General features: G+C 38.2%; 1 protein-coding gene across 2 annotated transcripts in view; it reads left to right on the plus strand.

The window, feature by feature from the left end:
• LOC121945042 (protein yippee-like 1) overlaps nucleotides 1-8,191 on the plus strand; it is a 41,891-nt gene extending 33,700 nt beyond the window's left edge. For both annotated transcript variants that reach the window (XM_042489043.1, XM_042489042.1), the window contains exons 4-5: nucleotides 2,340-2,448; nucleotides 6,257-8,191. In XM_042489043.1, coding sequence (XP_042344977.1) covers nucleotides 2,340-2,448; nucleotides 6,257-6,346 — 199 coding nt within the window. In that variant the 3' untranslated portion in view covers nucleotides 6,347-8,191. The remainder of the gene's footprint in view (nucleotides 1-2,339; nucleotides 2,449-6,256) is intronic.
• Nucleotides 8,192-16,919: the final 8,728 nt, after the last annotated feature.

The raw sequence follows: 16,919 nt of genomic DNA on the forward strand, positions 1-16,919 counted from the left end.
TCTCTCTCTCTCTCTTATCCTGTCTTTTAGTTATATTCAGGTTATTTTTTCTTGTCACCTTTTAGTTATTTCTTGCAATTTGCAATTTTTCTCCCTTAGATGTGAGATCACAATTCTCTCACACGACTCTTATTTTTCAACAAAAACACTCTTAGATGCTCAAGTTAAATAACAATGTCTGAGATGTTTGCTGTTAAGGAAGAGCTTGTAACAGACAAAATTAATTAAAATGCTTGACTTCAACTTAAAACTCTCTTAAATTAAAAAAAAAAACATCTCAAGTGTCATTAGAAATGAAATTGCATAAACATATGATTCGAGATTGTGATTTATTTTGGATTAATCATGCAGCACTAATTTTAAGGCAACTCAGGTCCTTAAAAAGCTTCCGAAACGAAGTTTAAATGTAACCTAGACATCCAAAAGACATTCGTTTCAGTCGAAGCTCAGGGAGCTGCTGGTTAACATCCATCCCTTTAAAACCGTGAACCTCTTTTAGTGGTTTATTTCTTGCTTGGTTGGTTTTTGGGCATTGGCTCTCAGTCTTGATGAACCGCACAGAAGTTTCTCGCCCTCCCCGAGAGGTCTGAGACATTTTCAGGTGTCACGCTGCAACTGCTTTGTGCCACCCGGCTCTGTATTACATTGTTCCTACCTGTCAGAGTGAGTTGAATGAAAGAAGCACTCGACAGGCTCTGGAGTCCAAATAAATCATTCCAATCATGCCACAGTGTGAAATCCAGCCAACAATGTTTTAATGCTTTGCTGGTTAAAAAAAAGACATTAAGCCCAAAACCAGATATATTTGGTGGTAAAATAAAAGTTTTGCAGATTTTTATATGTAGCTTGGTTACATATAACAATTTCTGTGGCATTTCCTTTAATTCAAGGCAAATCAGCAGCACAGTGGTTACTCAAAGGCAGAGGTGTAATGTGCAATAAGAAATATGGCTGCACAGTTAGTTGAATTATCATCAAAATGGCAATATGGCCAAATGCAATATCCAAATCACAGGAGCTGCAATCGTTTAACCCTTTAAAACCTGAGCAATTTTCTTTTTTGAAAAAAGAGGAGAAAAATCTGAGAAGGTAATGAGCAACTTGACAAGAAATTGCTCAAAATAAGCACGGAATCTGTAAAAAGAAAAAAAATGACCATAAAATTAGCAAAAAAAAAGGGAATGACTTGAAAAAATAGGTGCTAATATACAAACACGTGTACATATTTACGTCATTTTAAATATGTAAAAATAATTATTATAATTATTGTAGCAAATGATTTTCCCACTATTTGTAATACACTTCTGATAATTATATTTCTCTTTTAAAACAGCTAAACAAACAACAGATTTTCAGGTCATTTTCTTATCAACTTTTCCTAGTTTCTTGCAGCACCTTTTCAGACACTTTCCTTGTATTGTTTCCCTGATTTAGACTCTTTTTTTATTGTTATCTTTAATTGTTTGAAATAAAATATGTTTTTTAAAAGAAACCAAGACATTGTTTTTTCAGTGCTTGTAAAAGACGTGTGAATGCAAGAAAACTGATGACGGTCCAGGTGTTAAAGGGTTAATAAAAGTCAAATGTGTCACAACATACCATTATGGTGCTACAGAGATGACCTGACCTGCAAATTATATTCCAAACCTGAGGGAACATGCCCAAAAAATAACATTATTTCCTTTTGTTTTAGTGACAGTGGAATGCAAAAATTACCATTATCACTAAACTCCAGATTCATACTGCAATATTTGTCAAAATGTGTTTCTCATGCAGTAAGAGTACAAATGTATGAAAAAAATTCCAGAAAAAAACAAAATCTGAGGAGATAAATATTTATCATTTTAGTTCTGTATTTAAGTGCACTTTTGAAGTGTTGGCACTAAATTATTTCCATTTCCACTTTATACTTTCTCACAGTTATTTTCTTACAGTTTTTGGGCGTCTAAGCCAGGGGTCGGCAACCTTTACTATCAGAAGAGTCATTTTTGGCCCCAAAAAATTCCACAAAACACATTTGAGCCTTGTAGTTAAGGTGATAAAATTTGGTCATATACATACTATAGGTGTGAAATAGAATATTTATCATTATTTGGCACTTTACAGCTTTGCAGCATTGGCGGTGAAAGCAAACACGCACTATTAAATTCTCTATTTTCCTCTGAGATTTTCGACTTTTTTGGGGATTTGGGATGCATTGTCACGGCTGTTGAGGTTTGGCAAAATGTAGATAAAAAAAATTTGACACACTGGACCTTTTAAATAAAAGATATCAGCTCTTCTTCTTCTGCTCTCCCTGACCTCCGTGACCTTTTCTCCACTTCCTCTCTCCCCTGCAGGGTGAATGTCGGCTGCGGGCCAGCTGAGGAGCGGGTACTCCTCACGGGTTTACATGCTGTGGCTGATATCTACTGTGAAAACTGTAAAACCACCCTGGGTTGGAAATATGTAAGTCCCTTTAAACTTTCGCCCGAGCCCTTTGTACTCTCCCATCCTAATGCGTCTTGATGCGGCAGTTAACGGCCGCCGCTGCGCTGTTGCACCACGATGTGGTTTCTCGGCTTTGCGAGGGGACAAACGATGCCATTACAGGTCAAAGGAACAAGGTTTCTCTCATTAAAGCATTGCTTGTTAATGCCATGGTGATGGGTTTTTTTGCTCAGGGTTGTGTTTAGGCTCACAGATCTGTGGTCTCCTAGAGCACGAGATAATTACAGTGCCGAAAGGTTGGCTGCAGACAGCCAGACTGGTACCTCTGAGAGTCTACAGTGATTAAATGTCAATCCATTTTGAAGAGGCTTGTCCCAGTAATTGTCTGAAAAGACTATAGAAGGGTGTAAAATAACTGAACAAAGTATAAGACAGGGACTCACTTAAAGACGCTGCTTCAGTGACAAAAACAATTAGAGAGTCTCCGAAAGGCCCCCGCAAGCAAAACAGGGCAGAGCTGGTTTACAAGGCAAAGCAGAGCTGAGCAAATAATCAAAGACGCAGACGCACATTGACATCCTTGATTCTCCTGAAGCTCAGCAGGACTGGGACGCATGCCGGAAATCATACAGCACTCAGGAGATGTGTTGTCAGACAGGAAGTTGAGACATTAGAAGGAGGTGATTTGGTCACTGGAGGAGCGCTTCATTTGCAGTTCTTAAAAAGCGCTTTTTGTTTCCCTCCCACGTCTCTAGACTTCCTGCTTCTCTCAGATAATTATGAGGCCGGATGAAAAAATGTATATTTGTCTTCCTGCCTGTTTGACTCAAGATCAAATTCACCGCTGGGTTATTGTATTCTTTATTACATGTTGTGCGCCTCCTCTGCAGTGTTTAGAAAATGCATTTTTTTAAGAGTTCTCAGTGATTTACATAAAAGCATCTAAAACCTTTTCAGCATCACAGAAATGTTTCAGAGAGTTACTCCATGTGGGAGAAATGATACCAAAGTAAAATCAGTGACAATAGTTTGAAGGAAAAAAAACAGGAAGGAACCAAAGTAGAACAAAATTAAAAACTATTAATTCCTCGACGCGCTTCGGTGTCCAGCCTTCTTCAGGAAGTTACAGACAAACCTGTGATGAAACAAACTTATACATAAAGGATAATTTAATCAACAGGTGTAAGCATTCAGAAATCAGAGTCTACCTGAGAGATATTTAGATAAAGAAAAACCCAAACCTCACGTTTCAGGATTAGTTGCTTTTGATTGATTTGATTAGTTGAAGCTGGATCGATCAAATAATTAAGCAATATCACATGAGAGGGAGTGCTGTGATTTTGGTCACAGCCGTGATGATATACAGTATAACAACACTCCCTCTCATGTGATATTGGTTTTATACGACAGTTCAACAAGTGCCATTTATTAGTTGAAAGTAATAAGCGAGAACAGACTATTATTTGATGGATTATTTAATGATTTTTTGCCTTCACTGACACAAATTGTTTTGCAGCCACTGGAAGTGACAGCTGTTGCCTAGCAACGCACAAACATTTTCCTGCACACTAACTTGCTGATCCGTTGAAGCCAAGTCTGCATGTTATGCACAGACCAGCTGCTTAGTATCATGGACATTTATCTCTTTGTTTCCAGTGAAATAAGAGTAACAGTTAACAGAAACTTTGGCGGCCTGTGTGATTCAGATGAGTTGGTTTTATCAGACAGTTCGTCGGTCCAGCGTGTGTCCGCTCACTGCTGTGACCTGGGGTCCAGCATCAGACAGTTCGTGTATGTCGATGTCTCTAAGGCTGCGGTTAGTGTAAGACCAGTGTGTCCCTGCCTCACTGCACATCCTCGTAACATCTGTGACAGCTGGTTTACTCCCAGGGAACGGCGATATTCCCTGGTGGTCCCTCCTGGGCTGCAGTTAGAGAGCTTTTGCATGAGGCGGAATTTGCTCACGTATTTTTTGAGCGATGATACCGGTCAAACGAGATTTCCTCACTCTACACACAGATACAATCCACAGTAAGGTTAGATAAACACCAACTGTTAATGTTTGCCTAATTAACGGTTTGGAACAGCTGTGAAGCGGAGTGATACATGCAGAGTTAAAAGTCTCAGTGATGTTGTACTGTATAGTAGCACTCACGAAATGCCTCTCAACCAATCAAATTGCTTGATCGGAACTAACTTGTTTAATTTTTAACAAATTGTTTACCCAATTGATCATTTCAGCTGTAGTTTTATGAACTGTTGGGTAGTTGGTAACAAAAAAACATATTTTATAAACTCTCGTGTGCAAAAATCTTAATTTTCTACACTATATAAAAGTTGTCAGATAATTGTAGTGGAATGAAAAGTACAATACTTCCAAAATTAGAAGTAGAAAGTAGCATAATTATCAAAACTGGTAAAATACTACAAACTCCAGTGCCAATGAAGTTGGGATTTTGTATAAAATGTAAATAAAAACAGAATACAATGATTTGCAAATCCTTTTCAACCTATATTCAATTGAAAACACTATAAAGACGAGATATTTAATGTTCAAACTGCTAAACTTTAAACCTTTTTTTGCAAATATTCACTCATTTTGAAGTTGATGCCTGCCACACGTTCCAAAAAAAGACTGGGAAAGTTGAGGAATGCTCCAAAAACACCTGTTTGGATCATTACACAGGTGAACAGGTTAATTGGAAACAGGTGAGTGTCATGATTGGCTATAAAAGGAGCATCCCGGAAAGGCTCAGTCGTTCACAAGCAAGGATGAGGCGAGATTCACCACTTGCAAGGAATTTAGGGACTTCATCGTCTACAGTCCAAAATCCAAAAGTCCAAAAGACGAAATCTCTGCAAGTAAGCGGCAAGGCCGAAAAACCAACATTGAATGCCCGTGACCTTCGATCCTTCACCGGCTGCATTAAAAACTGACATCATTCTGTAAAGGATATTACCACGTGGGCTCAGGAAAACTTCAGAAAACGATTGTCAGTTAACACGATTCGTCGCAACATCTACAAGGGCAAGTTAAAACTCTACCATGCAAAGCAAAATCCATATATCAACAACACCCAGAAACGCCGCCAGCTTCTCAGGGCCCAAGCTCGTCTAAGATGGTCTGACGCAAAGTGGAGAAGTGTGCTGTGGTCTGACGAGTCCACATTTCAAATTGTCTTTGGAAATCATGGACGTCGTGTCCTCCGGGCCAAAGAGAAAAAGGACCATCCAGACTGTTATCAGCGCAAAGTTCAACCGCCAGCATCTGTGATGCTATGAGGGTGTGTTAGTGCCCATCTGTGAAGGCAGTATTAATGCTGAAAGGTACATACAGGTTTTGGAGCAACATCTGCTGCCATCCAAGCAACGTCTTTTTCAGGGACGTCCCTGCTTATTTCAGCAAGACAATGCAAAGCCACATTCTGCACGTGTAACAACAACGTGGCTTCGTAGTAAAAGAGTTCTCCCACTGAAAATGTGTGACACATTATGAAGCGCAAAATACAACAACGGAGACCTTGGACTGTTGAGCAGCTGAAGTCGTACATCAAGCAAGAATGGGAAATAATTCCACCTACAAAGCTTCAACAATTAGTGTCCTCAGTGAATATTTGCAAAAAAACTATAAAGTTCATCATTTTGAACATTAAATATCTTGTCTTTATAGTGTATTCAATTAAATATAGGTTGAAAAGGATTTGCAAATAATTTTATTCTGTTTTTATTTACGTTTTACACAATGTCCCAACTTCATTGGAATTGGGGTTTGTAATTCCACCACTGCTTTTCACTGGTTTTTCTCTCTGTTCTGTTTGTTTTTAAGGAACACGCATTTGAGAGCAGTCAAAAGTACAAAGAGGGAAAGTTCATCATCGAGCTGGCTCACATGATCAAGGACAACGGATGGGAGTGACGCTCCTTTTTTTTCTTTCTCTGACCTTGGAATGCTCTTTATTGAACTGCGAGGAGCGACAACCATCGACCACCCTGACCCCTCCTCCCCAGAACCCCCTCTACAAAAAAAACTAAAAAAACCTCCACAACCCGCTCGCCTCCTTCACGTGCACACACACACACACACACACAAACACACACACACACACACACACCCGCTCATCGTGAAACTGAACAGAACAAATGACTTTAAAAAAAAAAAAAACGAGGAAGTGGAGCAACTGTTGAAAAATCACTTCACAGGAGTCGTTAAAGATTGTGTGTTCTCCTTCGCAGCGCCGGACCTTTTCAGGTTTGATCCACCCGCTCACTCTCACCCCTTTCCCCCACCGAACCACGCTTACAAGTGATTGTGGTGATAATGGCGACCACTATGCGAACAGAGATAGACTTCACCGAGGGGACATTTTCTTTATTTGGCCCGCCGAGCGAGATGGACGATGATTATTTTAATGTTATTTGCTCTAGTTTTTAACTTCTGGTTTGGTAAGGTTTTTTGGTTTGATGGCAGATGGATGTTACTGGTTAGCATTTTATTTCCTTGTCAAGTCTGTCATCTTTGTTTTAGTTGTTTTTATTTTTATTTTTCGGCCTGTTGTATCTCTGCCTATAGCTGAGCATGCTTTTCTTTGCTAATGTCCAAATGAGCAATCAGGGACGGGTGAGGAACGGAGGGGAAAGGGAGTTTATTGTAGTTACAAATATGTAGCAGCATCTTGCTTTTTTTTTTTTTTTTTTTTAAGTGGCAAAGGATGGGATTGCAGTAGTGTGGGATTTTATTCCTATTTTTTTCCTAGTTTTTATCTTTTATTTCTTTCTTATGAATATTTTTAATATCCCCCCCCTTTCTGGTACTTTTCAGCACCCAAAATACATTAGAAGCAGCACCTATTTGTTGGGCATAAATGGTTATATATATACATTTTATTATATATATATATATACATATAAATATATACATATATAGATATATAAATATTTGTAGTGTTTGGATAAGTGCGATTGTGGCTGGTCCCATTTTGCAGCAGTACCATGATATAAAAAGGAGCAGAAATACTTCTAGACCGGAGAACCTGACATCAGTGGCCACATGTCATAAAGCATCAGGGCAGACTGTATTATTCCATTGTCTAGTAATGAAACAATAAGAGACACATATGAATATATATACACACATGATGACATATCCATAAATACTATGAAAATCTTCGTAGTACGTAGATATTGGAACATGGATTCTGAATTTATATTTGCCGTCATGCACATATGTATATATGCATATGACCGTGTGTATATATGCATTGTGTGTGTGTGTGAGTGTGTGTGGTCACGCATTACACAGTGACATACTTGAACGATGCTACTTCGTTTGCACTTTGCAGAGGCCTTTGGTTCATCGCAGTTTAGAGGCAAACGTTCAACTCTTAGTTTTTGTTTTTTTAAAATGGCCTTCTCACAGACAGATTGTTGCGGACGGAAAGAAAGTTTGACCTGGACGGTTGGAGGGGTTTTCGTCGTTTCTCTTAAGATGCTTCTTAATCATTTGAATTAACCCTTGAAACTGATTAAATTAACTCCTGAAACCTGGAGCAACATCAATTTTCTTGTGCCCTGTGCACACACTTTACCAAGTATTTAAACATTCGAATTCTGAGGAAAATATCTTGATTTCTTTTAAAAATATGAGAAAAAAGGCAATGAGCAACTTGGCGAGAAGTCACCTACAAATTACAAGCAACTGTTTTTAGAAAAGCTAGGGGAATGTGTCCAGTAAACTATATTTATAATTATCTTAGTTATGTATTTTAAATTATTTTACAAAACTATATCATTTTCAAGCACCTTCCTTTGTTTTTTTTTTTGTTGTGCTAATCGCAAGGTAATTTTCTCATACTTTTTTAGTAATTTCTTGCTTTTTTGGGTCATTTCTTCTCTTGTTGCTCATAACCTGTTTCCAATATATCGTTTTCAGAAATCCAGCCAAATTTCTCAGGTTTCACCAAATTCTGCTTTTCCTCTGCTTGAGAAAAGTTTCCCATGATTCTTTGCTGCTATCTTAGAAATCCCGCCATTTCCTTCCCGCTCTCGTAGGTCTTTTGCACTTTATACGCTTCTCCGTCTCTCTCTCTCACAGAGCGTTTATGATTTGCCTCTAAGCCGTATGAATCTTGTGCCTCTTCAAAACATGAACAGCCTCCCCTGTTATTTTTCTGTTGTGCAGTGCATAACTCCGAAAATCTTTGTGTGAACCGATGTGTCTTCCCCCCCTTCTGGTTCAAAAAAAGTGGCCCTCAGAAAAACACCAAAATCCTCAAAGAGCTCTTCCCTTTGTTTTTCTTTTATTGACAAGAGACTTGGTATACATACACACTTATATTTTTAAGATTTAGAGGTGCAAAGACAGATATTCAGTATATTATTTAGTATAAATAGGAGGTCTGGAATATGTTGGATGCCCAGGGCTTGTTTGACTTTTTATTAGAAGGACAGAAAATGAGATGGTGGAGGTGGGGCAGGGCGGGATGGGAGAGATTTAAAAAAAAAACAAACAAAAAAAAAACAGCAGTGATTGATTACTTTGCCGGCAAGGTCAGTCAGATCACACGACCTTTTATCCTAAAAACGATGACAATGCAAACCCTTACTAGTTAGCAGTGATACCTACTTGAAAATATAAAGACATAAACAGCTGAGATATTGGCCCGTGTTACAGTTTTTGTACATAAAGTAACATATTTAAGGTTTTATACGTATTTCTACTGGGTTAGTTCTTTTACTTCCCCAACTTGAAGCACTTTTGTTCACTGTACCTCTGGCTGTGTGTGTCTGTATGTGTGTGTGTCTGTATGTGTGTGTGTGCATGTGTATTAGCCCACATGCACGCCTGCACACAAAAGTGAATGTTTAGTTTCTTTTCCTCAGACAGTTTATTTCTCTTTTTGTTTTTCCTTTTTTTTTTGGTTTGGAAGTGTTTTCATTTGTTCTGTTTTTCTTTTTTTCTTTTGCAGCTGTTTGGTTTCTCTCCCGGTGATCTGTGAGGTCGAGAGCCAGGTTAGTTTGTTTGGAAGTGATTTATCCCTATTTCGTTTTGGATTTTTTTTTCTGTTAGCTTGTTTATTTAGCTTGTGTGGTGAGAGCCCGTTAGAGGGCCGATGTTTAGGTCTCTGCTGAGCCATGTAGACGTTGAGGGCGAGCTGGAATCTCCCACCATGTCGCAGGGAGAGCCTTTACCAAGACCCTTTCGCCACCACAGTCAGTCTCCTGTGTAGAGGGCTTTCAGGTGATGAAATGCACCTTCTGGCTGCCATATTGGAGGTCCTATGTTCTTAAGCAAAGCTGGCTGTGAGTATCTGATTTTATTTTGTGAGAATTTATTAATTTTCGTGCTGGTTTTCACCAAAACTTAACTGTTACTTCTCTGATCTATAGGTTTGATAATGTTAGCCACTTGTTGCTGCATCTCAGTTCTGAAGCTGCATCCTTTAAAGTTTGCATTTCAAACCTCTAAACAGGTCAAATATTGTCTGTTTCATTTAAAAACACTCCTTCAAATGCAGCACTCCATGTCCCACAATCCACTGCACGCTTGTTCTTCGAAGAGCAACCGCAGCTGAAATTCTTATTTATGCAGACGCCTAGTGGCTTCAGTGATGTAAAAGTGCACTCCAGTACACCGTGAATCACCGATGTCTCTTAAAATGGTTCATTCAAGCGGCCTTAGTCAGTTTGTAAAGTCTGGAAAGTACAACGTGACCTCATTGATTTTCTGTTAAACTGGCTACATTTCATGAACTGAGTTTACGACTCGGTATTCACCACTTTGTCAGCCATTTCCTGGTGATAAACTTGAAAAACTACTGAGACTGAAAGTTCATTCTTGGCCCTGAAAACAGCTGTTGATGAAATAATCTCAAAAGGTCCATTTAGCAGCTGTTTTTGAGTGTTCGATCATGTTACGATTTTTCCCAGCCAATGGGACTTTGTAACTGTATTTGTTCAAATATGCCGCTTTTTTAGAGAGCTCATCTGCGTTTGCGTATGTCCTGATTAGACAGGATGTGTCAGCAACCTGGGACGTCTTTTTGCGTTGCTGAGCACGGTGTGTTTTTGCAGAAGCGCCCTGAACACATCGACTCAAAGCAGGAAAATGCCGAAATGTAATTAGTGTTTTTTTCTCGTTGTTGACATATTTGAACAAACTTTAGCCTCGACTACTTTGTAAAGTTTTACCAGCCGTTATCAGACCTCACAATTGACAGCTGATTGTCAGATTGTCCAACGTTCATCCCAAAATAAGTTTCGTACCGACCATCATCCAGGCAAAGCTCCTGGAGCAGCCAATGGTACTCTCTTTGATTTCCCCTCTTTCCCGGGGTCTCACAGATCTCGTTTCCCTGTAACCAATCCTGGAGGCAAATTTGCAAATCCTAGGATAGCAAAGAAATCGCTCACTCTACTCTCCCTTTGATTTGCTCGTACTTGTTGCCTTCTTTGCTTGGATTGGTAGGTTTAGGCAAGAGGAGTGGGATTGGTTACATTAAGAATGTGAGAGTTAGCCAGTCAGACGCAGAGTAAGGTGGATTATTCCTTCGCTATTCTAGGAAATGCAAAAAAGCGTCAAATTCATGTCCTTCAGCTTTCCTTTTTCCATGCAGATTTTAAGGTACAGATCTATGCGTTTACTTCACAGCAAAGTAGTGTTTAAGCTAAGACAGCTGACAGTTTTACAGGTTGCAGAATACACTCTGTCTGATCAGGGGCCTATAAGTCTGTCAGTGCTCAACAGCTACCAAATGGACTTTGTAGTGTGATTATTTTGTCAATTTTCAATTGACTTGAGGAGTAGAGGAGGGGCGCCTGAATGTACCATTGGTTTCATGTTCCTGAGGCAACATCGGCCTTCAGTTCTTCCGAAGGACTCACTTTTAAGGGCTTCGTCCTTTCCGAAGGTTGCAGCTCCTGAATTGCGATGCAGCTTTTATCTGGCCTTTATCGGCCAACATGATGAACACATCAATGTCGAAACTCGGCCATTTGATAAAATGTTCGAGTTAAAACTAAACAAACGGCACTGATGACAAAAATCTGACCTTAAAGACATTTACGTCCTCTTAAATTGTTACTGAATGGACCGACGGTTACACAAAAACAGCCAGTTCCTCCAAAGGACCTCAAAGTTGGCGCCAGCAGCGGTCGCTTGCAGAGCCTCTAAACTCTCCCTTCGATCAGTTTTAGTCGAACCAACAAAAAGCAGTTGCCAGTGTCACCGCCGGTGTTGTACCAAATAAGAACCAGGTTCTATCGAATGCATCAGTGTCATGTGTCAGTGGGCAGGAAAGTAAGCCGGGGATCGAGCGTCTCCTGGACATTTTAACTGCGATACCAAAATTAAAGAGGAGAAATCCTGTCGCGTATGACATTGTCTTTCTGTAGAATGTTTGTCAAAGCAGCCTGGAAGAAAAATGTAGATATTTGCTGCTGAAAAAACTGTTTACTTTTTATTGTTATTTTTGTTTTTATTGTGACACTGGCCTCTTACTTTTTGAGCTCTGTTACTTTCTAAAAAAACATACCTGAAAGGATGTTGATCAAAGGCAAGATGGGTATGCAGGGGAAAAGACTGTACAAGTTCTTTTCTTAGGACTGTTAAACTACAGTTTAAGGTCTGAAGCATGTTGTATTTATAATGGCTATATGTCGTGCCTGTTTTATTATTATTTTTCCTAAATTTAAAACAAAATATTATATGCTTTTTATTTGACTACATTGCTTTGCATTCTGTCTTAGTAAAGCCATGTCACATGTCTGTTTTCACTCTAATGTAAACTATCAGATATCACAATAAATTTTCAATGGCATTAAGATGTGGATTGTGTGACGTTGTCGATCATTTTGACGATACGGCTAATTATGCCTCTGGGCCAGTGAAAGCCAAGGCTGGAGGCATTACGTTTTTGGCTTGTCCGTCCGTCCATACAAATCCACATCCACATTGTCCGTCAATACGTCTGTCCATACGTATCTGTGACGCTCCTTCTTTTGAACGTGATATCTTAAGAACACTTTTTAGGGGAATAGTATAGATTTTAGTTAAGTGCTGAAAATTTGGCACAAACAAACGCTTGGACTCAACAATTAACTGAATAGATCTTCAGATCATGTATCATTAAAGTGTCAGAGTATAGTATGTCATTGAAAAGATGAAAATAAGATAAAAAATTCATCATTTAAAAATTGACAAAAACGTCACAGTAAAGTATATCATGAAAACCCAGTACGATATGTTGTTGATACCATCATAAGTCATGTTGTCGCATTTCATTAAAAACTCATAAAAACTTCAAAGTATTGTACATAGTTAAAGCAATGATAACATTTGATCAGTATATTATAACTTAAAAAAAAAAATTAATAAAATACCACGTACTGTCAACTGTTTTTTCAACGTCATGACACGCCATTACGAAGAAAGTTGCAAAAACGGCCAAAAACACCATAAAATGGCATATCGAAAGAGAAGACCCAAAACCAAAACTATAGTATGGCTTAAAATGCCAAACAATGACATGGTCCCAAAACAGCTGGACACAGTTGAAAAACTGCATAAAATAGCGTGCTGATACACGCTGTTTTCAATAGTTTTTAAGACATGTCATTTTTTCACATTTTTGCCATACTATAGCCTTGCTTTTCAGGTCATTTTTTCGACATGCAATATTATGATGTTTTTGGCTGTTTTTACACCATTCTATGCCATGGTGTGTGTCAGCAAGCTATTTTATGTGGTTTTAAGTTGTTTTTAGCTGTTTTTGGGACATGTCATTTTTTGACATTTTTGCCATACTATAGCCTTGCTTTTCGGGTCATTTTTTCAACATGCCATATTATGGCGTTTTCGGTCGTTTTTGCACCGGGTTATGCCATGGTTTGTATGAGCAAGCTATATTATGCAGTTTTGAACTGTTTTCAGCTGTTTTTAAGACATGTCATTTTTTGTAATTTTTGCCATACTATAGCCTTGCTTTTTTGGGTAATTTTTTCAACATGCCATATTATGGTGTCTTTGGCCGTTTTTTGCACTGGACTATGCCATGGCGTGTTACAGCACACTATTTTATGTGGTTTTAAGCTGTTTTCAGCTGTTTTTAAGAAATGTCATTTTTTGACATTTTTGCCATACTATAGCCTTGCTTTTCGTGTCATTTTTTCAACATGCCATATTATGGTGTTTTTGGCCGTTTTTGCACTATTCTATGCCATGGCGTGTGTTAGCATGCTATTTTATGTGGTTTTAAGCTGTTTTCAGCTATTTTTAAGACATGTCATTTTTTGACATTTTTGCCATACTATAGCCTTGCTTTTCGGGTCATTCTTTCAACGTGCAATAATATGGTGTTTTTGGCTGTTTTTTGCACTGGACTATGCCATGGCGTGTGTCAGCATGCTATTTTATGTGGTTTTAAGCTGTTTTCAGCTATTTTTAAGACTTGTCATTTTTTGACATTTTTGCCATACTATAGCCTTGCTTTTCGTGTCATTTTTTCAACATGCCATATTATAATATGGTGTTTTTGGCCATTTTTTGCACTAGACTATGCCATGGCGTGTTACAGCACCCTATTTTATGCAGTTTTATGCTGTTTTCAGGTGTTTTTAAGAAATGTCATTTTTTGACATTTTTGCCATACTATAGCCTTGCTTTTCGGGTCATTTTTTCAACTTACCATATTATGGTGTTTTTTTGGCCATTTTTTGCACTGGACTATGGCATTGCGTGTTACAGCATGCTATTTTATGCAGTTTTATGCTGTTTTCAGCTGTTTTTGGGACATGTCATTTTTTGACATTTTTGCCATACTATAGCCTTGCTTTTTCGGGTCAATTTTTCAGCATGCAATAATATGGTGTTTTTCGCTGTTTTTTGCACCGGACTATGCAATAGCGTCCTGCAGCACGCTGTTTTATGCTGTTTTATCAGTTGTTTTTAGCTGTTTTTGGGACATGTCATTTTTTGACATTTTTGCCATACTATAGCCTTGCTTTTCGGGTCATTTTTTCAACATGCCATATTATGGTGTTTTTGGCCGTTTTTGCACCATTCTATGCCATGGCGTGTGTTAGCACGCTATTTTATGCAGGTTTTTAAGCTGTTTTCAGCTGTTTTTAAGACTTGTCATTTTTTGACATTTTTGCCATACTATAGCCTTGCTTTTCGTGGGTCATTTTTTCAGCATGCAATAATATGGTGTTTTTGGCTGTTTTTTGCACTGGACTATGCCATGGTGTGTTACAGCACGCTATTTTATGCAGTTTTATGCTGTTTTCAGCTGTTTTTAAGACATGTCATTTTTTGACATTTTTGCCATACTATAGCCTTGCTTTTCGGGTCATTTTTTCAACATGCAATAATATGGTGTTTTTGGCTGTTTTTTGCACCTGACTATGCCATGGCGTACTGTTAGCACGCTATTTTATGCAGTTTTATGCTGTTTTCAGCTGTTTTTAAGACTGTCATTTTTTGACATTTTTGCCATACTATAGCCTTGCTTTTCGGGTGATTTTTTCAGCATGCAATAATATGGTGTTTTTGGCCATTTTTTGCACTTCTATGCCATGGCGTGTGTTACAGCACCTATTTTATGCAGTTTTATGCTGTTTTCAGCTGTTTTTAAGACATGTCATTTTTTGACATTTTTGCCATACTATAGCCTTGCTTTTCAGTTCATTTTTTCAACGTGCCATATTATTGTGTTTTTTGCCGTTTTTGCACCATTCTATGCCATGGCGTGTGTTAGCACGCTATTTTATGTGGTTTTAAGCTGTTTTCAGCTGTTTTTAAGACATGTCATTTTTTGACATTTTTGCCATACTATAGCCTTGCTTTTTAGGTCATTTTTTCAACATGCAATATTTATGGTGTTTTTTTGCTGTTTTTTTGCACCGGACTATATGCATGGCGTGTTACAGCACGCTAATTTATGCGGTTTTATGCTGTTTTCAGCTGTTTTTAAGAAATGTCATTTTTTGACATTTTTGCCATACTATAGCCTTGCTTTTTGGGTCATTTTTTCAGCATGCCATATTATGGTGTTTTTGGCTGTTTTTTGCACCGGACTATGCCATGGCGTGTTTAGCACGCTATTTTATGCAGTTTTATGCTGTTTTCAGCTTTTTTTGGGACATGTCATTTTTTGACATTTTTGCCATACTATAGCCTTGCTTTTCGAGTCATTTTTTCAACATGCCATATTATGGTGTTTTTTTTGCCGTTTTTACACCATTCTATGCCATGGCGTGTGTCAGCAAGCTATTTTATGTGGTTTTAAGCTGTTTTTAGCTGTTTTTAAGACATGTCATTTTTTGACATTTTTGCCATACTATAGCCTTGCTTTTTGGGTCATTTTTTCAACATGCCATATTATGGTGTTTTTGGCTGTTTTTTGCACTGGACTATGCCATGGCGTGTTACAGCACGCTATTTTATGCAGTTTTAACTGTTTTCAGCTGTTTTTAAGACATGTCATTTTTTGACATTTTTGCCATACTATAGCCTTGCTTTTCGGGTCATTTTTTCAACATGCATTATTATGACATTTTTGGCCGTTTTTTACACCATTCTATGCCATGGCGTGTTACTGCACGCTATTTTATGCAGTTTTATGCTGTTTTCAGCTGTTTTTGGGACATGTCATTTTTTGACAGTTTTTTTGCCATACTATAGCCTTGCTTTTCGGGTCATTTTTTCAACATGCCATATTATGGTGTTTTTGGCCGTTTTTTTTGCACCATTCTATGCCATGGCGTGTTACAGCACGCTATTTTATGCAGTTTTATGCTGTTTTCAGCTGTTTTTTAAGACATGTCATTTTTTGACATTTTTGCCATACTATAGCCTTGCTTTTCGGGTGTTTTTTTCAACATGCCATATTATGGTGTTTTTGGCCGTTTTTTGCACCATTCTATGCCATGGCGTGTGTTAGCACGCTATTTTATGTGGTTTTAAGCTGTTTTCAGCTGTTTTTAAGACTGTCATTTTTTGACATTTTTGCCATACTATAGCCTTGCTTTTCGGGTCATTTTTTTCAACATGCAATAATATGGTGTTTTTTGCTGTTTTTTGCACCATTCTATGCCATGGCGTGTTTTAGCACGCTATTTTATGCAGTTTTATGCTGTTTTCAGCTGTTTTTAAGACATGTCATTTTTTGACATTTTTGCCATACTATAGCCTTGCTTTTCGGGTCATTTTTTCAACATGCAATAATATGGTGTTTTTGGCATTTTTTTGCACCATTCTATGCCATGGCGTGTTGCAGCACGCTATTTTATGCAGTTTTATGCTGTTTTCAGCTGTTTTTAAGACTTGTCATTTTTTGACATTTTTGCCATACTATAGCCTTGCTTTTCGGGTCATTTTTTCAACATGCAATATTATGGTGTTTTTGGCCATTTTTTTCACATTCTATGCCATGGCGTGTGTTAGCACGCTATTTTATGCAGTTTTAAGCTGTTTTCAGCTGTTTTTAAGACAT

Source organism: Plectropomus leopardus, chromosome 6 (assembly GCF_008729295.1).
Source record: "Plectropomus leopardus isolate mb chromosome 6, YSFRI_Pleo_2.0, whole genome shotgun sequence".
Taxonomy (NCBI): Eukaryota; Metazoa; Chordata; class Actinopteri; order Perciformes; family Serranidae; genus Plectropomus; species Plectropomus leopardus.